Genomic DNA, 23,970 nt, shown 5'->3' on the forward strand with positions numbered 1-23,970 from the left:
TGTTTTATTCGATTATTTAATGATTTACACTAATATTGACCTGTTCCCTATTTATCAAAAACAATGAAAATGTTATAATTAATGTGAGAAAAAAATCAGAATAAGGAAAGATCCCATTTAAAAGAAATGGAAAAAGGCAGCACTGAACTCTCACTTCACCGATCATCTTTGATTGTACTCCGACCAAATCGCGCGCGAGTGTGTAACTGATGCGTTCACATCCCTCCATCTCATTTTCTGCTGTTATCTGTATCACAAATACCTCTGTATCCTCTGTACATATTCAGAGCACATGTGTACAAATCATTATTCTATTTGTAATACATGATAATGATTTGAAAAAGTAAATATAATATAATGTATTATATACAAATATAAATATGTCCGATGTTTGTATTGATTTACTACTCACACAATGAAATGACACAGTTTATTTGATGTTTGAAAAATTACTGCATTTATTTATTTGTATAATAAAACATATTGGCAATAACAAATTGTACAAAAGACTGCTCTACAGAAATGCGTCCTCATCATCAAACTAGCCTACTAAACATTTCACAAGTCTTGTAAAAATGTCACAACATATTTATAGAAAATGCATGGCAACAAAGACATACAACACTATCATGCATAATAACTTTTTGTTGAGGAAATTGAAACGTTTGAAATGTTCTAATTTGTTATAAAGTTTGATATGAGTAGTCACTCATCATGACACATTTGGCATACATTTGCTGTCCAGTGTCTCGTAATTCTGGGCACCATATGGTAAAGTACACTAAAATAAACAAATCCATTAATCAAAAATACTCAGGTACAGCGTTTAGGTGAACTTTATAAGTCTCAACAGACACTTTCAAGCACACAACATGTTTCCCTTTATTTTGTGGTTCTGCACCGACTACCAGTTGGTTTCATAAACATTTATATACTGCATAAAACTGTGAAATGTTGCACAGGTGTATTTCTTTTATCACTTGAAGCTTTAAAGTTTGTTCGATGCTCAAATTCTTCAGGAAAAACGTAACAAAATAACCCAAGTTTATGGCAGGAAGGAACATCAAGCGGCAGTATGTGTCCCAGTCCACGTCATTAGGTAAGTACAGCATCTGGCTTGATGAACAGTCTGCTGTGCCAGTAGTCCGGGTTGTCAAATGAAGAGTTACTGCCAGGCTCCCCCATGCCAGCACACACCTTGATGTATCCCCCGATCCCCGCACACCTGCCACTGCCCATCTCTTCAGAAACATTTCTCCCCTTCACTGGGAGGTTCTGGTAGTCTGCCTGCTCCCACCCACTGGGCAGCGCTCCAAATCTGGTCATCTCCTCATACTCCTCCACCATTTCTCCCCCAGCTGTGAGCACATCTGGCCTGGGCATGACTATACTGCTCGTATTTCCCTGAAGTGCAGGTTGTTTATTTATGTTATGATCCTCCACTTCCTCTTCCTCTTCCTCCTCAAGCTCTTTTTTCAACACCTCCACTGTTTGGTTGGATGCCACTGCGGCACTCTTTGCAGATGTTTGACTCCCACGTCTCTCCCATGCTGGATCCTGTGCCTCCGTAGAATCAGATCGCCTGATATCCATGTATTCATACCTGCCTACTCCTTGGGCTGCCTCTGCGTTGTTATCCGCTGCTCTGATGCCATTATCCGAGGAAACCGTGAGCGGATGTTTCTCCGTGGAGTCTCTTTCCTCTTCAACACCTGCTTCACAATCCTCATCTACTTTTTTACTTGTCACAGCTGAGACTTGTTTCAGAGTTTCAACATGTGTTGCGTTCTCTATAGGTAATGGATTCATGAAGGTTGGTGAGGGTAAAGGTGAGGTTTTATGACAAACAGCAACAGAGGTGGCTTCTTCCGGTAAAAAGACACTGCTGTTTGAGCAAGAATGAGCACTTGACTCTTTGCTCATTATTTCATACTCCAGAGAGAGATTCACCACCACGAGAGACAGATCATTCTTGAGTCTTGAGTTTCTTCGTCCAGAATGAGACACTCTGACTGTGAGCCAGGACAGAATAAGTCAAAGAAAAAAGGTCAGGGGGAAGAAGCCTTGATTATGAATTGCTTTTGATAATATTTATTTCCTTTTAATACAGTCAAGCAGATAATATGATAAGTTAGCATGCTGATAGTTTACCTCTTTCAGGGGTCACAGGTGATGCAGCCAGGACATAGCCACAGTTGTCCACCTCCTCCTCTTCCTCTGCCGTCCACACCTTATAAGAGGAAGGGCTTGATGCTGTTGAGAGTTTCCTGTTCTGTCTGATGGACATACGAGGAGTTCCCCTCTCGGAGCCGAACCTGGCCCTGTGAAGTCTCCCGCTCTGTGACCCATCCTCTCGCGGCGCTGCCTCTCTCCCTCTGAACTCTGACCTCTCCGGCAGCGTCCGCACCGAGCTCAGTCGAGACCTCTGGAGCCACAGCTGAAAGAGAAAAGCAAATAATTGATGAAGCAGCTAGTACAAATCAATAGTATTATTTTCAAATGAGACCAGTGGGACCACCAGAATGATACATTTAGTCTTACTTCCTGAGGCCATGACCTTATTGCAGGGCTGGGTTGTAATATTGATTTTTAGGACTATCAGCAAAGTATAGCACTAATACTGATTGAAGAAAATGCTGTTTAAAGTTAGAGCTAAATATATCTATTACCTGAAGCGGTGGGAGAAGAAGCCAGGCTTTTACTTTACTCTGTTACAAGATAAAATCATGTATTCAAAATGTATATATTAAGTTGCATGCAAAAGAATGGACTCAAAGTACAAAAAGTAAAACTACCGCACGGCCTTTTTCCGAATAATATTAATATTTGTTATACTTTGGAATTTCACAAAGGGATCAATCACACACAATAACACTTGATAATAATAATTTGTGAGGTTTTATTATTGATCTGAATTCAGAGTAACTAAAGCTGTCAGATACATTTAGTGAAATAAAAAATAAAAATCTTCCCTTCACCGATCCCCTGTTCGATTACAGAGTGTGAGTGTGTGAGTGTGTGAGTGTGTGAGTGTGTGAGTGTGTGAGTGTGTGAGTCTGCATCACCTGACGGATGCTGTCCACAGGGCTGGGCGTCATCGGCAGGTATCCCACAGGTCCAGCCTGAGAGGTACCACTCTACAATTCAATGTAAACAAAAGTGTTAAGTGCTGGTTTCCTCTGCCTCTGATGTATTAACAACAATCCCCAAATAGTCTTAATAACAATTCTAAGGTGTATTTCATTACCCTGTAAGAATTAATCCGTGAACGGGACAAACTCCAGGATGGAGAGTGTTGGAGAGGAGGAGTCGTCAAACCGTCCTCCAGCCCCTCCTCGTCTTCGTCCTCCAGATCTGCATCCAGAAGCCCTCGCTCAGATTCCCTTCGATGGCTCTCTACCAAGGCAGCCTCTTCTCCTTCCAACTATACAATAACATGGAAGTCAATTGTTTAAGGTCTTAGTAAACAGCCAGTGGGACTAAGCAGTACAAGTGAAGCAGGTGACAGCCGCACCTTAATGACCAGGTATCTGGGGGGGTCTCTGGCCATGCGAGTAAAGTCACTGGCCAACTCTTTGAAGGTCGGCCGAATGTTTTCATCAATCATCCAGCCTAAAGAAAGGAGATCATTTAAGTTATGTAACAAAAAAACATGTACTTTCTGATAGTATCAGTAGGTTTGTTTATGTTTATTTTGCATTGAAATTGTATCAATACTTATACATGATTACTATTATTACTAATACATGTCTTACTTAATTTTGTATTTTATTCTATTAACAAATGTCATTTTTTGTAACCAGGTTCATTCATTGTCTTTCACAATGATAATTGATGTTTGGCAGTGAGCTGTCATGGTAATACAATTGAATGGAAACTTGATTTATGTCTTTGTGTGTTTGTGCATACTGGTCCCACTTACATTTCACCATGACCATGTAGACGTCTATGGTGCAGATGTGTGGCTGTGACAGCCGTTCGCCCTTCTCCAGCAGACTCGGCACCTCCTGAGGAGGCACAGATGTGTACGGCTCCGCCCCAAATGACATCATCTCCCAAACTGTCACCCCTGTCAGGGAAGAGAGGTCACATTTAAAAGCTCCCTTCCAAAAGATTGTTTTATTGGTACATACTGTCTAACACTACACAGACTCACAGGGATACACAGACACTTACCATAACTCCAAACATCACTTTGATGAGTGTATCTTCGAAACAAAATGCTTTCCAGTGCCATCCATTTCATGGGTGTCTGGATTAAGACACACATTGCAAAGTCAGACAGATGGCTTTGTTTACATCACCGGGGTTTAATAATTCAAAGTGTATGCTGAACTGAATTATTACCACCTTGGTGTCAGTGAAGACATATTTCTTGTCGTCGGGATAAAGCAGGTCTGCTACGCTGTAGTCAGAGATCTGGACCTGGTAGTCGTTCTTCAGCAGGATGTTTCGGGCAGCCAGGTTCCTGTGGACCATGCAGTGCTCCTCCAGGTAGTACATACCCTGAGACACGAACATACATACACTATATATAATCTGGCATCTTTATATATAACATTTAGTTGAAGTCTGAAGTCTGTAATTCTGGCTGAGCTCACTTTAGCAATCTGCACACACCAGTTGAGCAGGCGCTGGGGGTCCAGGCTGTTCTTGTGCTGCCTGATGTGCTCCAGTAAAGACCCCTGGGCACTGAGCTGGGTCACCAGCTGCAGACTGGGACCCGGACAGATGCCCAGCAGCCTCACAATGTAGGGATGGTCCAGGCTGCCCATGCACAGCATATGCTACAACACATAGCAAGGTGAAAAATCACAGTACTTTATAGATACTTATCTTTTATCTGTATTTCTGAATGAAATGTCAAATGTATTGCTATTTCTGTAGTTATAACTTCTTTCAAGAAGCTTTCCTTCTCACATCAGTAATCTCATTGAAGGTCTGTCGGCCCGAGCTGTCCTGGATGGTTTTGATGGCCACAGGGATCTTCACTGTCTCTCCCCAAGGAGTCCAAAAACCCTAGAACACAAAACAAATGTGGAGAAGAAGTCTCAAATGAGTCGGTGAAGCTTGATACTGTTTCAGATTAAAACTGTGTATCTATGAGGTTCCGGTAGTGCATACAAAATCATCACAATTACATTATTTATGCTACATAACTATACATATATGCAGTATAAGAATTGTAAACAGAGCTGATTATCATCATCTCAGCAACATGTTATCTAAAAACCAAAATGCTCTCAAATGGAGATATTTGGTGGACATTAAAGCTGCACAATTAATGTGTCAAGTCATTTAATGTAGTAATAAAGTAATGGCACTTAAATCATTGGATAAAATGTGTATGTGCTTGGAAACAAAGACGATAATGAATACCTTGTGCACGATGCCAAAAACTCCTGAGCCAAGGGCTTTGATTTTCTTCAGCTCCGAGGGCCTCAGGATGCGAGCATGAACCTTGGTACCTTTCTCTCCAGGACCCAGAGGCTCAAAGCTCTGCCAAAATACACATAACGGTTCATTTGTCTCACTCACTGTAACAAATGCATGTAGTGAGGGCAGCTCATGAGGTTGAATGGTCTCACCTCTCCACTCTCCAGGTATCTCCTCATGGCTCTCTTGCGGCGGATGGCCAGGCCTCGGTGGTACAGCACGCCCAGGAAAAACAACACCAGGCAGAAAATCAAACCAGCCGGGACGCCTAGAGCTATGCCTGTGATCTGACCACTGGAGCAGAGAGAGACGCATAGTGGGGATACAAGCGGAACATCAGAAACAGGGCTTCACATTCATATTCATTATTCACTGACTGTAGTAAAAACAAAAATGTGTAAAAAGTGGTGAGTGTGTGAAAAACAAAGAACATCTATCAGGGTAAATTTTTTCAAATCCTAAGTAGTTTACGCTAATATCCAGTGTACTTGTTATTCATTTACATCACTTTTTGAGTTCTTGCATTCATTTTGTGCATGATTTTTAGGACAAACAACTTCTCAATGACGAGGTCAAAGGTCGCAGGCATAGCTAAGCTCACTTACTGGCAGCACTCAAATGATATGAACTTTAGGATTCATGCAACTACTAGAACAAATTGAAAGAAGCATAGGACTTCACAGATCGAATTTCACCTTGGTCTGTACGGTAGGGAGGATTAATCAGTTTTTGTATTTATATTTTCCACTTTTAGTTTTGTTTATATTCAGTATCTTTATGGTTTGTCTCATTAAAGTCTAAAATTAAACTTAAAGGTTCAGGTGTGCAGTCTGTAAAGTTATTAGTCCATGCATCACATTGCAGTGTAGTGTTTTATATGCACCAGCAGGGGGAAACACTCACCTGCTGACTGCCAGTCTGACTGCCTCTAAACAGTCATTCAGTCCTGGGCCTGAACATCTGTCACAGATCAAATCATTGATTTTAATTTTGTTACACAGATGAACACAATAAAATACAAACATATATTTTGAGTCCAGTCTCACCCCTGTGTGCAGTTATGGTGACATGGTTCACAGTGACCCTCCCTGTTTGGGTATTTGAAGATCAGTCCTCTCTGTCCATCGTTCACTCCAGTGGGACAAGAGGACATGCAGTACGGCCCGTCTCGAAGGTTGGCACACGCCACACACTGGTCTGCACCCTGTCAGAGGAAAACAGGACATTGAGTCATTGAGTATTCTGGCCTGAAATGAACCAAAGTATATTGCAAGTATACTGCTTTTGTGCAGTACTTATAGATTGGTTCCAACTACGATTTAGACCATATGTTATTGCATAGGATTTTTTATATATTGGGTAAAAGGTGGAAGAGATTAATGAAAAAAAAGTCTTAATGGAAGTAATCAACAGTTTTGACAGTATTTTGTTAAGATCTGTTGCAGATTTTACATTTGGGTGGACATTGTGCCAAGGGCATCAGAAGTCTAAAGTGGTTCAAAATTAAATTAGTTTTCCGTAATTTACATGGCCATCATTTTTTTCAAAACATAGCTCATCTTCTGACAGTATTTATGTTACTGTTACTGATTTAAGGTTTGGGTTCTGAGGTGGTGTAAATCAAAATGCCCCCTAAAAACACAATGAGTGGGTATGAATAATTCATATAAAGGCACTAGGCCCCAGTTTACAATCAGACAAAGTGTTTACCGGTCCAGTACAGCTGTCTTTCCCCCTCTGAGGCTTACACTCAGGATGACAGGCGACACACTCGCCATCAGATCCAGCAAATTCCCTTGGAGCTCTGGGGACACAATATAAAAAATATATAAAGTCAGAGTCAGATTCATTACCATAACACACAATCAGTAAGAATATAAACACATAGATATATCTACTGACCCAGTGTTAAAGTTACAGCTGCCCACACACGTGCCGTCTCGACTGAAGTTCCTACAGGAGAGACACTGGTCGGGCCCCGAGCCCCAGCACCCTGAGTCTGAACACAGCGGGTCACACACATGGCCCTCTGCAACTGCACACAAAAGAATGATCAGAATCAGAAACAGGTTTATTGCCAGGTAGGTTTGCACATACTAGGAATTTGACTTGATGTCATGGTGCATAAATAAAATATAAAAAACAAGAAATCTAATATAAAACAAAAAATATTTTACACCGTAATAAAATAGAGTTAAATAGCAAATGTTTGGAGAATTTTTTTTTTTATGACAACAGTATAGCCTTTTTAGTATAATAATAAGATTGGTAAATGTATATTTCAAAGTTTGTTCAGCACAAAGAATACCAAAGGATAAGATGGTTCATTTGTATTATAGGCAGGTCTAGAGTGTCTCTCCTCACCACACTCTGCCAGCGGCCGGTTACTAGTGAGTTGGTTTATTCGAACTCTGCGGCCTCTGAACAGCTTGGTCCAGTTCACAGTGTGGTGGAAACAGAGGTTGTTATTCTGACTGATGTACACACTGCCGTCACTGATCTCACGGAGAGAGCGCAGGCCCAGTGAGGTAAGGGTGCGGATGCGCATCACCATCAGAGAAAAGTGCCTTTGGTGGGAGGATGGAGAAGGACAGAGACACGAATAAATCAGAGAGATAAAACATTGAAGTCAGCCAGGGAAATCTTTGAAGTAGAGCAAATTAAAGAATTAGTCGCACTGCAGCTTTGATTACAGTGTTATTGGGATCACTCACACTCACACATACACACACACACACACACACACACACACACACACACACACACACACACACACACACACACACACACACACACACACACACGCGCGCACACACAGACACACACACACACACACACACACACACACACACACACACACACACACACACACACACACACACACATGAGCCATACCTGATCACAGCTGCAAAGCATAAAGAGAGAAGATGGAAGTTAGAAAGTGTTAGCACAATGCACAGGGCTCATCATCAGGTGTTACATCGAGAGCAGATTAAAGCAGATAGATGTTATGTGAGAGTAGTGATGGCACATGCGTATGCAACACACTTTACTGTATGTCTAATACAGAGAGATATCACTTTAGGCAAGAACACAATAATAAGAATCAGACTGAGGCATAAAGAACATTTATTTGAAGTTACATGAAATCATTGTGGCTTTTATTCCGTTAAAATAAATGCTCTTGTTGACAGATTATTAGTTGTATCAGGTTCATCTTTTGTCCTTTACCCAACTTCTGCTTGGTCATCTTCAACTTACACAATAATAAACAACAGTGTTAGTGAATGAGCCTTACTTGAAGAGCGACCTCCCTTGAATGGTTGTGAGACTCGAGAAAACGGACAGATCATTCAGTTCTTTGGGCCACGACTGGATGTTCAGGATATCTGACAATAAAACACAGTGAAAGCATTAAAATAAAAGGTCAATTGAGGTTGATATTATTGTTTTTGTCCACCAGAAGCATTTTACATGTGCTGTAATGATGTTCTTCCAGATAATTAGATGGATAAATGCAATAGGCATAGAAAACAACACAACACACATTCTGCCGTATTGTATCCATAACTTGTTTAGTTTACTGTATTTATCAGAAAGCAGCCTGAATTTAACTGTGATTAAAATATTGTGCAGTATAAAAAATTGACATTATACTAACATTTATTTTAAACTATTGTCAACAGGGAACAATGACATATACATTTAAAACATACTTTGAAAATGTTATATATAGGCATTTTAAGATAAAGTAAATATGCCATCACAATAATCGTAATAATTGTTGAGAAAGATAATTCCTTTTCTTGGTCATTTTTGTCTGCATGTATCCCAATCTAGTAATCCATTATCAACAACATCAATCTTCGCTGTGTAAACAAACCTGTTATTTCTCTGACGGTGCGAAACACTTCCAACTGTTTGGCATCCAGGGGCGGGATGTTTTTAAAGTCATCTCTGAGAAGAATAAAAACAAGGTAAAATTAACAAGCCACCTGTACATCACTACACTTCAAGATCCTTCAGGTAGGACAAATATAAATTACCCAAGAATCCCTGTGACCAGGAAGTGAAGGCTGCCCTGGATCTTGGTGCAGTTAATGAAGCTGTCGATGTTGCTGGAGTCCACTGTCTGTCTCTGTTCAGCGCCAGTGCCTTCACACACTGCAGGGAGGACCAAACACTGTCATTATCTCTGAGGACTGACTATAAACTCAGAGTAGAAAAGTATTAATTAAGTGTCAACCTTTTGGACAGAGTCCGCTGCAGAGCTCACACTGCTTCTGGCCTTCTCGCTCCACCTCCATCTTACCCGGAGGACAAACACTCACACAGGAGCTGTCGTCCACCACAAAATGTGCTACAAGGAGGAAGAAAAAAACCCTGTTAGGATTCAGGCTTGCAATATCAGGAAGGTTAACATATAAGACAACATGTTAAGTATCAAACACTCACTGGGACACTGGGAGACACAGATGGACCCATACTGATACTTGGCATGGGGGTTGGTCTCCATTTGAAACGTCTGCTTGTTATAGATCAAAGTCTGGGGACACTGGGGCACACAGGCTCCAGAGTCGTTGAAATGACGACATGCCTACACGGGCACACACACACACACACACACACACACACACACACACACACACACACACACACACACACACACACACACACAGAATGAGATGTGAGACCCATTTGAGAAGAGATTGTAAGAGATTGGTAAGGGCGGTATTTGCCGTCCAAATTGCAAAAGAACAAGGTAGATGAACAAAACAAACACTTTATCAGCTTAACATCAGAGAACATCATGTTTGCAATGTATTTGTATAATAGCATCCTAAAAGTTAACCTTTACCTAAAGGCACAGAGGTCGCTAAAGGCCTACAAACTCACAGCTGCTATGGCTGCAGACATGTTATGTTGTCAAATAAACTAAACCAGAAGTTACAAATATGGAAATATTTTTTTTATTATAATCTCCATTTGTCTTTCCTTAAGCAGCTGCCTCAAATATCAGATGAAACAAAAGAAGAGGGTTTTGAAAACAGTTTGCATGCACAGCTGTACGCTGATGAGAAACATAAAGTGGGTGTAGCGTTCAAAGTGAGCAATTGTCTGCAAGGGGATTTCCAATCTACACTATTGTACACAGTATTACTGTAACGGAAATGTGTAGATGCATGGAAAAACCAGACTTGTTCGTTCCATAGTTTGTAATTGTAAAGTCCTTTTAACAAGTGTGAATATAACAGTAAAATAAAAGGAGTGAAGGAGTTTGGGGAAAAGGCTTCTTTACAGCTTCTTTTTTACTGAAGAATAAAATACCTACAGAGTATAGACTGCCTTTCTCTTCACGTGATCAAAGATGGAGTACTCACAAAACAGTCCATGTCCAGAGGGCCTTTACATCCCGCTGCACACTCTATGTGACAGCAATCCCTGGGGCTCGTCCCAAAACAGCGGCCATTACACTGCGGAGCGCACACCGTCTTAGTCACTGAGACACACAGGGAAGATGGGTTGAACAGAGGTCAGCAATGTGTGTGTGTGTGTGTGTGTGTGTGTGTGTGTGTGTGTGTGTGTGTGTGTGTGTGTGTGTGTGTGTGTGTGTGTGTGTGTGTGTGTGTGTGTGTGTGTGTGTGTGTGTGTGTGTGTGTGTGTGTGTGTGTGTGTGTGTGCAGAGAAAGAATGAGGGACACAGAACAATTGGGCACTCACAGATCTGACACTGGTCCTTATTTGGCCCCCAGCAGTAATCTCCACAAGCTTTGTGGCAGGGGCCTGAGATAGAGGGAAAGAGAGGCATTACGTAAGAAAGAGACATACTACAGATTATTTGGGGATGTGTGTAATAGGACTATTCTAACACCGACCTCTCTCTCCATTGAACTGGATTTCAATAGGAGCACTGTTGTCCCTAATGATATCTTGCCAGAAGATCCAGGGGCCATAACTCAGGTATTTGTTGTTGATAATCTGCACTCCTCCCTCCAGAATCTCTGTGAAGAAATGGTGAGACATTATGCTCAAAGAGAGAGCAGACAGGATATGTTAAGCAGACACTTCAGATAACGAACATGTTACACACTCCATGCTTCTGTTTCATCTCTAAACCCTCTTTTACCTGTCAGATTTGCGAGTCCTAGCTGCCGCAGGCCGTTGGAGCCGTCCTTGGGATAGTTAAAGAAGACAGAGAGGGCAAAGCGTCTCTCGTAAAGGCTGTTTCCTCTGATGACCCGAAGTTGGCCAAGAGGAATCTCTTGAAAATGGTTCATGGCAATAAGGACGTAGCCAGTCACCTCTCGGATTGTCTGGAGGGGAAAAAGAAGAGCACACTTAAACACCTTCTACATTTAAATGAGGAGAAAGAAAAAGGCAGAGAGGATTTTTACCTTGAGGTAGGAAAAGTCCCAGTTACTCTCAATCTGAGTGATCTCCAGGTTTCCCATGATGATCTCACAGCCATCATATCGTTCCTTAATCAGATTGTACTGAATCTCCTGAGAACCTGTGGAGCTCAGTCCGTTCTGCGTACCTGAACACACCACTGACATACAAGAGACACACATATTACTCTCAGTTTGACAAAACCAAGGAACACTCAAAGGGTGGTTCAGGGGCAGACTAAGAGAAGTGTATGTGTCACTTTTACTTTAAGATGTTTAAGGACTCTTTGGATGTTAAGCCTGTTTGCTACATATCCAATTTACTTTATATCACAGCTTATTAAATGTCAAACTATGCCTTTGTATTTTCGCATTTATTTTCCTGTCTGAGTTCCATTCATCTCTGTAATGGTTTATCTAATTTAGCAGACAATTAAAGCTTTTTTCATTGTGTGTCATCAAGTGTGTATTTGGTCACAGTTACACGGCCATTGCAACATGATGCACTGCAATAAAATGTGTGTGGTTTGGACAAAGAATAACATAGACTGTGATGCATTGCTTGATTAAAGCAACATTTAAGAGTTGAGTCTGCTGCTTTGAGTGGTAAAGGAGCTAAAATATACAAAAACACGTGTTTGGTACTTTAAAGATGAACCAATGATGAGTGTTTGAGATTGGGCGTTATTCAGTTTCTGCTGTATTTATGGGCGTGGTGAGTCTAGTCTGATATTGTGTGTGCTGCTGTGTTGGCTGGAGAGTTCGATGTGAAGCACAGTAAAACAGGCAGGCTGAATCCCTGGTACGTGAAGCAGGCCTGGGGCTGATGGAGTGGATGGAGGGTCGAGGCAGAGGGGCTTCCTCAGACAAAGTTCCTCATTGTGATAAAGCTATAAATGTGGACTGTGTGTCCCAGTGACTGAAGAGTGATGCAGTGACAGTGGCTCTGTGTGTGTGCATGTGCGTATTTATGTGTGAGTGTGTCTGCTTTGCTGAGATCATACCCACAGACAATGGGCCGTGTGTGAGTAGGACTTTCTGGCAGAGGGAAGGGAAATATCGTGGACGGAAGGAGACATGCACACCATCTCGTACTCATCAACAAAAACTGTGGCACTGGCCCTTGTGTGCAGAGATAAGACACCTGCTCGTCAACACAAGACACGTTTCCTGTCTTTGTTGGGAATATGCAATGGTGTAAAGCAACACTTGAAACATGTATCACCTCTATGAAATGGTTTGTGTGTGATTTATGGAAAAGGGCAAGTTGACCGATGACTGCAGAGCAAAACCCATATCTTTATAGTTATTCATTAATGCATGGGACTGAATATAATAGACACAGCTTATCTAAGATTATTATAATTCAGACTGTTGACACAATTCAAACTCACTTGATGGACTTTCAATTGAAACAATTAGGGTGTTTAACTTTTAGAAGAAAAATAAAATCATCTGAAGATTTCACAAATGAACATGATCAGGGTCCATTGTCCTCAGTAGCTTTTTACAACTGGGGTCATTGCCATGAAGGCTATTTGGTCTCCACTGCTGCCAGTCATCACTAGCAGCATATAAAGTGGTGATATATTGCTGCCTTAAGACTGAGCCTTGATTAGAGCCCATAACAGTAAAAAAGCTCTCGAGCAGGAGAGCACAGTGAGTGCTGTGTGAGGATGGACAAGGGAAAGTAGAGTTGAGGGTTTAGAAAATATAGAACCCTTAACCTCTGATAAATGTAGATTACATCCTCAATTAATGATTTGATCCTTTTCTATTCTAGTCTATTCTCTATCAGTTATCTTTTGTCCTGCCATTCCACAAAATACAGACTATAAAAGAAGCTGTGACCTTTAAAGGCAGCCAAATGCAAAACCAAGTAGCCATTCAAGCAAGACAAACAAAACATCTTTTTTTTTAAAGTGAATGATCAAAACAGGCTTCACACGTGTTCTGATAAGGAATGATAAATCCCCCTACCTTCATGAGTCTGGGATGATGCTGTTTCTAGCCTCCATGATAATGACACACATACAAGTATGACTCCCCATGAGATCATCTTGTCGATGTTGAGCCTATTTAGTTAGATTGTATCACATCACACAGGTTTAGGTAGTCCTCCAGGTAGCCAATGTTGTGTAGGAAAGTGTGGATGTAAACAAAAATAAAATGTTCAGGGCTCCCTCTCTGAAAAAATCCAATATCATTAAATCAAAATAAAGCAGAAATGCAACTCCTTCTTTAAAACGTCGCACAAAACATCAGTAATAAGACCAGATAAATCGCGCCAATTGCAAAACTGAAAACAACGAACAAGTGGCAGTTTATTTTGACGCTCGCCCCCCCTCCCCTAGAGGCACATGTGATTGGCCAGGAGCCCAATATATTGACCAATCAGAGGTTGGTCCGTCGTTTTTTTTACAAGCTAATGCATAAAGTGTTGCATTTAGCATCAAACCGGCTAACCTCCTCTTAGATTAAAGCAGAATATGTATAAAGAGATTGTTTTTGTTCCCCTCAACAAATAATGTACCTCACAACAAACTCATTAGGAAAATATCAAGATGAAAAACACTTCAATCCATGCACTTTTACTTACGTTAAAATGACTGCATTTATGCATACACTAATGATGATATACAGATTATTATATGGCAAAGAAATGCGTGTGATAAACTTTGTGAACAACGTGGACCTTATATGTCCCTTTATGTGCAGTTATTTTGGTTTCATGTTGTCAGCTGCTGTGTGGAAGCATGTGTGCTGGGGTCTCCCAGTAGCACCCAGTGCAGTGAGTGGCTGCACTGTTTCCCCTGTAAAGAGCACTATTGTCCCCACAGTGCTGTCAACTGGTTAATCACTTCTTTGATGCGTATGGAGCGGCCTGTCACAATGGGCCACATTGTCAGATGGTCAAGTGACTTCTGAACTCTAAACAAGAAAATGCTTAATTTGAGAAAATGGTCTCAAAGCAGACGAGATTCCTGAACATGGAGCAGCAAGTGAAAAGTGGACGACTCAATAATGGATAGATCATCATTAACTGATTCCGACACATGTACTGTTAATCAGATTTTTTATGAGAAACAGATAGAAGAACAGTTGCTGTTTGTTAAGAAGTATGGGGAATTTAAAACATATTCAATTGTAATTATTATCTGTTTTCAATGAAAATGTGATTGTAATGTTGATCTCTTGATCCATCTGATATGTTCTTAAAGCCACTATATACAAAAAAATGATGATGATAATGGTTTAAATTAACAGTAATTATCTGTGCATCAGCCTGTAATATTAAATGACATTTAAAGCTGTTCTCCACCATCAGTTTCTGTCCAGCAGGGGGAGACAGAGACAGAGGATTCAGAGCTCAGATATCAAATCTGTCTCAGGGCCAGGAGGAGGACTCTGGCCCTGTTTGCACCTACAGTGATGGTTTTACATAAATATTCTTTGACCCATACCAATACATATTTTATTCAAATCAACTGAGACTCGTCCAGTTGCCTCTGTAATGATGCAACACTTTGCAAAACATTGCTCAGTATGTTGGAAAACATTTTCACAACTTCATTCAATTAAATAACATCTGTGTGATTCTTCCATTCTTGCTCACTTAAAAAGTATACAGTGAAAATATCAGTGGGAATGAACAGATAAGTGTTCAGGGATTATTTTTCACATTCCCTATTGTCAGGGGCTCAGGGCAAGAAAAGTGGCTTCAATAAAGGCCTCCATGGTTTCTGCAGTCAGGCAGTTTTGCGTCGCCACCATGGTGTCCCCTTCAGTGTCCTCCTCAGTGTCCCCCTCAGTGTCAGCCTTGGTGGCCCTGTCCCTTCCAAGGCGGGCTGTTGGGGGGACTGCTGTGGCCTTTTGCAGAAACCACTCCCTTCAGAGATTGATGAATTGATTGTGGGGCTGCTGCCAGTGTGTCTGTGCCCTGGGTGAAGGCGTCCCGGTTACGGGTGGGAATCCCAGCTATGGCATCCGCCCTGGGGCTACTATTGTGGCCGTCCTGCAGGGGGCCCTGGGGGCTGGTGGCCCCGGGAGCAGCTCTGACCCACATACTGCTGTCACACCCCTGGAGACACAGCGGCAGTCTCCCCTACATGGCTCTCGGATTGGCCCAGACTAAATGACTCTGTGTGGAGCATTGCAATTCCACAGGGAAACTACCTGATTGTGCCAAACTTCTTTTGATGGCATGCAGTTAGGAAAGGCCAAAAGAGAAAGACGATAAAGATACATGTTCCTCCCACCTCTTTACCAGGCTCTTTTCAAGACTGTGGCCCCCAGGACATATTCAACAATCGAGTTTTTCGATTTAATTGTAAGAATGTTTCTCCGGTTTTTCTTTGATAAACAGACACAAATAATTATTTTAGAGTATTTTTTGTATCAAAACAAATGTGTAAGGGATAATTCAATTCTATTTGATTCAAAGTGGGGAAAAGGCTGAGAACCAAGCACAGTTAAATAAGCACCATCTCATAATGTCTTCACGGAGGAAGCAATTAATAACAAGGGAACAATGAGTAAGGCAAAGCAAATGTGTTTTTATATTTTTATTGATTGATCCACATAGTGCCAGAAATCATTAAATCATTCAACACTTTTGCACCAGTACGCGTTGTTTTTATTTCCTCCTCTTGATAATATTCCACTCAATTACATAATCCATGTTCAGCTTAAAATAAACCTTATTAGTTGGAATGTTCTGCACTTTTTCTAGTGGATATCCACCAATAGTCATTGAAAGAAGGATGTTAAGCCAACACAGTATAGTGCATCAGTGTTGCAGATCATAGGTGAGATACTCGAATGTTGGACATTCTGACATACAAACCGGTTATCAAAGAGAAAATAAAAACATTGGCATTATAAGGCCACAAAAACAATTTTCACACCAAACTGAACGTAATGCACATCACACACGCAAGCTGCTGTCAGTTATATATATCTGCCAACACACTGACCCCGAATCTACATGTGTATCAACAACACTTTCAATTTGACCGCAAATACCATGGTTTACTCTTCTTGTTACATAAACCTATATACAGTTGCGCTGACATAGAAAACCATGCTTTTGCATATTAGAAGTTCGTTTGGTAAACTTTACACTAAATCCATAACATTTATCAGTATAACATTGTTCCAACCAGCAGCATTAATTAAGACAAATATAGTCTGAGGAAATAGGCTATTATAATTCACTTTTATTACAGATCTTGTACAGTATTAACATGCCTTATGATGCAGTATTACGATTATCCTTTCTCATATTTTTTCAAATCATGGGGTTTGTAAAAACACGCCAAAAGACAACTGTATGAGCTAGAAAGCAAATCAGGAAACAACACAAAATCAACACTTGCCTTTTGGTTCAAAATAAATGAATACTCCATTCAAACAGACATTACATTTTGTACAACAATAATGCATCTAGAGATATTTTGTGCAACATAATACAGAGAAACACTAGAAACACAACATTTCACGCCAATCAGGTATGAATAAATCAGGATGACAAGCAGCATGAGTTCTGTTGACGGATATATTGCAGCTGCTCGCACAAACTGACTTAACAAATAAACATTCGTAAACAATGTAAGCTTTCTGATATTGCCAATCACATGCTCTGCTGCATCACTCTCAACAGGCCAATAGCAGTGTTTTTTCTCCCTAAGTCACGGAGCTGGTACGATGTGCCTGTTCTGTCATCTGTATCAGTTCAGCTATCACACCTCGCTGACGGCAGACAAATTGTTTAACCCTTATTTAGCCAGGCACGTCAACTCAAAGTAAATCTGTATTTACAGCAGCGGCCTATAGTTCACAGCTTTCACAAGCCCACAAACCAGTACTGGGGTCTTCTCCATCTCCATGCAGACTAGGAAGTAACATACAGTGATACCAGGGCTTCTTTTTTCACTAGCTGCCTTAGCAGTAAATGCATATTGCAATAAAGGGAGAGAAACCACACGATGCACTTAGAAAATCAAAACAAATGTAGGAATAAATACATGTCAACAAAAGTATAAATAGTTTAAGAATTTCCAGTTTGTCATCAAGTGTTGTTTCGAATAAAATAAATAAAAGAATAAACACATTTGCATATAATTATTTTACAGCAGAAAATGAGCTCTGAAGCACATAGGTTTGTGGCAAAACAGAAGTATGGACAAAAAGACAATTTTACATTTTTTAGAGCCTGTCTGAGTAAGATGTTTTAAACAACGTTATATTATTCTGAGATAGTAGTAATAGTAGTAGTTCCACTTATACTGTTATGACATTCTTTATAATTTACATAGGTTTAGTGTATCAGATGGGTGCTTTATGAGTCTATATCGTCATTATTCAGAAAAAGTTAAAACGTGATGGAGGTCAAAGAGTCTGCAGAGTAGGGGAATGTATATGCTTTTACAGTAACAAATGTACGTATTCAGCATGTAAGTCATTTAGGTCAACACCATTGGTTTGTTATCCTTAAGAAAATGCTCACACCAGATCCAAACAATTTAAATTAATTATAATAAAAGAAGTGAAACAAGTATTTTGGGGGGAGAAAGCCATTGAGAGTCACCCCCCTGGGGGCTTTTCAGCACAGCCTCTCCATGTAAACTCAATGGATCCACTTAATCCCTAACCTGGGAATGGCACCCCGGCTCTTCCCCACTCCACTGACCTGATACCTCACTTTTTGTTTTTCAGCTGATTGGCCAGCCAGTCCAGGCCCTCGTACAGACCGTCTCCACTGGTGGCGCAGGTGGCCTGGATGTACCAGTTGCGATGGCGTAGGGAGTGTAGACCCAGCTTATCTGTGATCTCTGCAGCATTCATTGCATTAGGCAGGTCCTATAAGGGAATCCCATCAGGTGGGTCAATCAGGAGGTCTGAGTCGGGATAAATGTGCAGAAAGAATTGAATGCAGATGAGGGGAATCGATGGAGGCTATACCTGTTTGTTGGCAAAGACAAGAAGAACAGCATCCCGCAGCTCGTCCTCAGCCAGCATCCTCATCAGTTCCTCCCGAGCTTCGTTTACACGCTCACGGTCATTGCTGTCCACCACAAAGATCAAACCTGCAGGGACAAATAAGTGTATTTTTTAAGGGTTAAATACATTAAAAAGTTATACTGTGCCAGTATCACTTTCCTCCCATGGTTTAACAATATGCTGACGTCATATTGCTTAACCAATTTTTTTTATTGCCAAAGCTTTCAACACAACTAAGCTGATAATAATTTGAAACAGTTGGAGGCTGTATTGAAATGACCTCATCTAAAACATTAGTCAGATATGCCCAGAGTTGCTGGGGGGGAAGTGTGCGATGCAGGATTTGCCACAGGACCCTTTTAACTCCAACATGGCCGACTCGTGCATCACCAGAGAGGCTGCTGGTCTGGCTCACCCTGGGTGTTCTGGAAGTAGTGTCTCCACAGGGGACGGATCTTATCCTGGCCACCCACATCCCACACGGTGAAGCTGATGTTCTTGTACTCCACCGTCTCTACATTGAAACCTGAGTGAAAAGCAATAATCAAATGAGTTACATAAGCGCAGTGACAGGTGGATCCGTAATAATCTTTTCCCACGCACCGATTGTGGGGATGGTGGTAACAATCTCCCCCAGCTTCAGCTTGTAAAGGATGGTGGTTTTTCCAGCAGCGTCCAGCCCCACCATGAGAATCCGCATCTCCTTCTTGCCTATCAGGCTCTTCAACAGGTTGCCAAAGAGATTCCCCATGATGACTGACGGCTCTCACCTCAACTGCAACAGAACTGTAAACACAGGTAACGGAAGAGACCTCTTTCCATATATAGCGATAAAACAAACCTGTGGACCACATATAGAAAGTAAAAGATGCGGTTAGACACAGTAGCTCTTCAAAAGCAACTCTCAACATTAACACCTCGTAAAAGTAAAAGCAAACTTCACACCTCGTCAGGCAGCTGATCAAACTTCAAAAAGCTGTTGCATTACATTTTTACAGCTAGAAAGGAAAAGCAACCACCATGTTGGATCTCTGTTATGTGGATCAGCTTTCATGTGGTGCAGAGTAACCACCTTTAATGCTGTCAATTGAATGAATGCCAGTGTAACAATCAATTCATATTACATTAAATAAAACATAATCTCAGGTTGAGAGAACATGTAATGCAAACAGTTTACAGCTTTGTGAGTGTTTGAGTGTGAGTGCATGAGTCATTGTGAGCATCTTATGTGTCTGACTAACTCCTGATTAGGTAACAGATGGGAGATTATGGGATGCAATGTTGTCAACTTGGTATTATGCACTCTGTTACAATGTTTACTTTGTTTTATTACTAATGGATACAAATTATGTGTATTACATTGATGTAACCATTTCTATTATGCTGCATTGAGAATACCAGTTTATTTTAGGGAATTCTCCTTCACATTCCCTTGAAAGTTATATATATTGTATTGTTTTACAACATTAAGGATATATGTCAATAAAGAAACACACAACACAGAAGCTTGAATTAGCCCATGCTGTCTTGTTATGGCTCCTTTAACTGGCCACCTGTCAACTTGGGCTAATATTTTCCACCTGAGTGGCAATTTGTATGTACTTAAGTGATATACCAAGAGTACAGAAATGCACACAAAGCCGAATGTGATGCTGCAAGAGGATCATTATTTCCCTGTATAAAGACGTTATTTTTATAATAATAATCTAGTTTAGTATCCATTCATTTATATCAATTGTATAGGCTTTACTGTAGTTGCTCGCACAGCCTGTTACAGCTGCAGTGGCCGCACAACCTGTACATCTGTCATGATAACGCAAGAGGCTGATGCTGCAGTCCAAGCAGGCGATGAATTTGAATGAGATACATTTCCTACATAAAGCGTAAAACGATAAGTATTCGAGCTAAGGTTAGATAGCGACAATATTACGTGTTCAGTTCTGAAAAAATAAATGTCTCTGGGTCAATTTGTTTGATGTAATCCTCCTCGTACAGTCACGACAAGGCAGCACATCAGCCTAACGTCGGCCTAATGTCGTCGATTAGCGGCGGTTATTTTACCGTAAAGTGTTACAAGGCGTTTAAACAGCAAAACAACGCTGCGGTCATCTTTATTACTTAGTATACATCTTGGAGCATTTTCAACATTTGCATCTCATTCACACTTACCCGTCCACGGCAGGCAGGCTACCAGCTGGATTCATGCAGAGGAGAGGACTCGAAGAAAGTCTCGCGATGATAAGAGGATGTGAAGTGTTGTATTCTCGCGATAGTTAAATGTCAAGATCACCTCTCACGTTTGCCATGACTTGTTAAAAGCCAGGAGGAATTGCTGGAGGGCAGTAATTTAAATGTCTCTTTATAAAACATGAATATTTTTGTGTAACATCAGCATCGACCTGCTTTAAGATTTTACCAGCTTCAGGTTTAATAGTGTCCAGCTTTAATTTGAACAAAATATTCTTTATGATAGATACACATTGCATGTATTAAATGTTATTTGTGTGGTGTTACAGCAGGCCAACAACAAAAACAATATGAAATGTTACACGGAGTCTGCAGCCAAACATGCTTAAATAATTAAAACAGGAATAATCTTAATGAATAAGTAAATGGCTTACTGTATAGGATGCCAAGTGATGCTTCCTGGCCTGTTTCTGTCAGTGAGGTGACAGGAAGCAACAAAACACTGAATCAATATCGCAGATTACTTACAATGAGTACTAATTGTGTCATAGTATCATATATCAGAAGGTGATACTGAACATGTATGAAGTGGTGAAATAAATGTACAAATAACAACTGTGAATATACTCCACTACAACTAAAAAGTGCAGCATTCAAAGCTTTACAAAAGTATTTAAACATTACCATACTTAAAGTATTAAAAGTCAAAGTACATTTTATGCAGTAAAATACTCCCTGTCTGTGTTTGACTATTATATACAATGCTTTTGGATTAATTCCCATTTTAATATTTAAGGTTGTGCGAATTTCAAAAATAAATAAATAACGTAATTACAGATGTCAGCTTTGTAACAATGCTTTTTCAATTTGATCCAATAAAGTTTTTAAATACTTTATTTAGCTTAATATAGGCTATAGGATAATATTCTTACCCTAAATGTGCTTGGTTACATTCATAATTGCATTGATGTGGTTTTACAGGTGGCAGTGCGTGTCAAAGTCAGGAAGAAACCTCCCCCCAGTAGGTGTGGGTTTAACTCATTACCTTGAAAAAAAAACCTATAGTGTGATTAAATGACACGCCGGATCCCAGCCCTAAAACCATAGGTGACTCCAACATTTATCCCCCTCTTCCTCTCTGTTGTGTGTCAGTCAGCGGTCCAGTGATAGATGTGTTTATCAACTCAGTGGTGAAGGCAGACGAATGAAGAGGGGAGCAGATGTTTGCAGCTGCAGACCAGATTATGGGGTGGAGTGGATGGTGGGGGAGCCTGCCGAGTTTGTGCGCGGGGAGTTTTGAGAGGGTTACAGGGGGTTACAGTGTGGCAGAAAGAGGTGGGGTGGGGAGCTATGACTTAAAGGAGCCTTTCCTCTGAAGTGTCTGCCAGCGTGCACCCCAGCAAACACAATCACAAGTCTCGTTGGTTCTGCTAGCTGAACTAATGAGGGCCTGCGCATTGAGGGCAGGGGCTTTGATGTTCTGGGTAGCTGGCTCCTTGTGTTTTCTCTCCCGCTCTCCTTCTCTGCCTGTCCCACATCAAAAAATGAAAGGGGAGTTGAGAAGCAGATGTTTTGAGGCATGTATTTATACAGAGTACACTTTATTCACCCCCTTCACCATACCCCATTTGTCCTTTGCTTCTGCATCTCCGCCGTACGTACAGCGAGGATCTATCTCCCCATCTTTATATCCAACTAAACACACTAAATCGCCTTACTTTATACATATAATCATCCTGTCAATCAAAGTGGGTCACTTTTATCTCTCCTAACTTCCTCTCTCGGCCTTCCTCTCTTTAATTTCAACCCAGTCTGGTTGTCATTACTCGGGGGGGGCAGTCAATGTGTTGCTATGCATGCGTCTATGTCTGCAGCGATGAGGGGGAGAATGGGAACGAGAGGAAAAACAACACACAGAGGGAGCGAGAAACCAATCCCAGGCTGTCCACCAACCTCTGTCTCACACATGCGAGAAACAGTGACAGGAAATTCCCTTTTGCAGCAGCTCCAGGGTGAAATGATAAAGGAAGGAAGAAATTCAAACCAGAAATCTTTTGCCTTATCATTCCATACGAGTTGCTGTCTCTTTTTTATTCCCTCACTAAATACCAAACAGACACAACAGTTGATTCAGCCACTGGCAGCACCATTCCTTAGGAGCTGAGGGAGGTTTACAGGAATCCATACAAACAACACTTGAATGGCATTAAATCTTATTGTGTCAGATAAAATATTGAGTTTGGATCATCCAAGATATCTAGGAATGCTGCCATCGTTAATTAAGTCAGGTGTTGACATGGGAATTTTGCTAAATCTGCAGCATCTCGGGTCACCAGGAGTTCTGTCTGACAGTTCATAAATGTGAGACAGCATGCATGGTTTTGATTGTGCATCAGTGCCAGTATTCCTACATGTAAGTGTCTTTGTGCATAAACAAATGCACGTGTTTATGTGCCTGTGTTTACATTTGTGTAGTCTGTCTCCCAGGTAACCATGACACAGCATCCCACGTGGTTTAGCGAGTCCCTTGGTTGGCCATGAACTCTGGGACAGATGATCCCCTCAGATGCTTGCACAGCAGAGACTGGTATAATCACCCCCACTCTCTGCTGGCTTGATGCTTCTCTCCAGTAATAAAAGTCATACTTTAAGGAAACAATATCCTGCAGCCATAAAAAGTCCTTCTCTCAGCATGAAGTGGCCATAAAAAAGCTCTCACCTCCCAAATCTGTAGTGCGTAGAACTTACCCCCCCCCCATTTACACAGCCACACACACACACACACACACACACACACACACACACACACACACACACACACACACACACACACACACACACACACACACACACACACACACACACACACACACACACACACACACACACACACACACACACACACACACACACACACACACACACACACACACACACACACACACACACACTACAC

The 23,970-nt window shown here is 41.1% G+C and overlaps 2 protein-coding genes across 3 annotated transcripts; both read right to left on the reverse strand.

The window, feature by feature from the left end:
- Window positions 1-410: 410 nt before the first annotated feature.
- Window positions 411-14,117, reverse strand: erbb3b (erb-b2 receptor tyrosine kinase 3b). Its single transcript, XM_079675781.1, has 28 exons — window positions 13,806-14,117; window positions 11,832-11,986; window positions 11,564-11,750; window positions 11,313-11,438; window positions 11,158-11,220; window positions 10,818-10,936; window positions 9,892-10,033; window positions 9,683-9,796; window positions 9,483-9,600; window positions 9,320-9,393; window positions 8,735-8,825; window positions 7,801-8,003; window positions 7,339-7,471; window positions 7,147-7,240; window positions 6,483-6,640; window positions 6,340-6,396; window positions 5,589-5,730; window positions 5,380-5,499; window positions 4,921-5,019; window positions 4,602-4,787; window positions 4,351-4,506; window positions 4,177-4,252; window positions 3,923-4,069; window positions 3,515-3,612; window positions 3,248-3,424; window positions 3,066-3,137; window positions 2,152-2,437; window positions 411-2,012 (listed from the first exon to the last, which is right to left on the reverse strand). Exons 1-28 carry the CDS (start codon window positions 13,882-13,884, stop codon window positions 1,096-1,098), a joined length of 4,389 nt encoding a protein of 1,462 aa, XP_079531907.1. The 5' UTR covers window positions 13,885-14,117; the 3' UTR covers window positions 411-1,095.
- Window positions 14,118-16,375: 2,258 nt separating this feature from the next.
- On the reverse strand, window positions 16,376-21,068 carry arf3a (ADP-ribosylation factor 3a). Of its 2 annotated transcripts, none has more exons than XM_079675447.1 (5): window positions 20,997-21,068; window positions 19,431-19,613; window positions 19,243-19,353; window positions 18,789-18,913; window positions 16,376-18,686 (listed from the first exon to the last, which is right to left on the reverse strand). In XM_079675447.1, the coding sequence occupies exons 2-5, from the start codon at window positions 19,576-19,578 to the stop codon at window positions 18,525-18,527; spliced, it is 546 nt and encodes a 181-aa protein (XP_079531573.1). In that variant the 5' UTR covers window positions 19,579-19,613; window positions 20,997-21,068; the 3' UTR covers window positions 16,376-18,524. The 2 variants fall into 2 exon arrangements, with proteins under 2 accessions (XP_079531573.1, XP_079531572.1); XM_079675446.1 differs by having other exon boundaries at window positions 19,431-19,668; window positions 20,997-21,059.
- Window positions 21,069-23,970: the final 2,902 nt, after the last annotated feature.

This window comes from Notothenia rossii, assembly GCF_949606895.1.
Source record: "Notothenia rossii genome assembly, chromosome: 4".
NCBI lineage: Eukaryota > Metazoa > Chordata > Actinopteri > Perciformes > Nototheniidae > Notothenia > Notothenia rossii.

Excerpts from the sequence above, each read along its gene's own strand:
- arf3a (XM_079675447.1), bottom strand. The coding sequence starts at position 19,578 with ATGGGGAATCTCTTTGGCAACCTGTTGAAGAGCCTGATAGGCAAGAAG. Across the intron at positions 18,914-19,242 it reads CTACTTCCAGAACACCCAGG|GTTTGATCTTTGTGGTGGAC; the intron begins GTGAGCCAGACC and ends TTGTCCCTGCAG. Across the intron at positions 18,687-18,788 it reads TTGTCTTTGCCAACAAACAG|GACCTGCCTAATGCAATGAA; the intron begins GTATAGCCTCCA and ends ATTCCCTTATAG.
- erbb3b (XM_079675781.1), bottom strand. The coding sequence starts at position 13,884 with ATGATCTCATGGGGAGTCATACTTGTATGTGTGTCATTATCATGGAGG. Across the intron at positions 11,987-13,805 it reads ATCATCCCAGACTCATGAAG|TGGTGTGTTCAGGTACGCAG; the intron begins GTAGGGGGATTT and ends CTTGTATGTCAG. Across the intron at positions 8,826-9,319 it reads CACCGTCAGAGAAATAACAG|ATATCCTGAACATCCAGTCG; the intron begins GTTTGTTTACAC and ends TTTTATTGTCAG.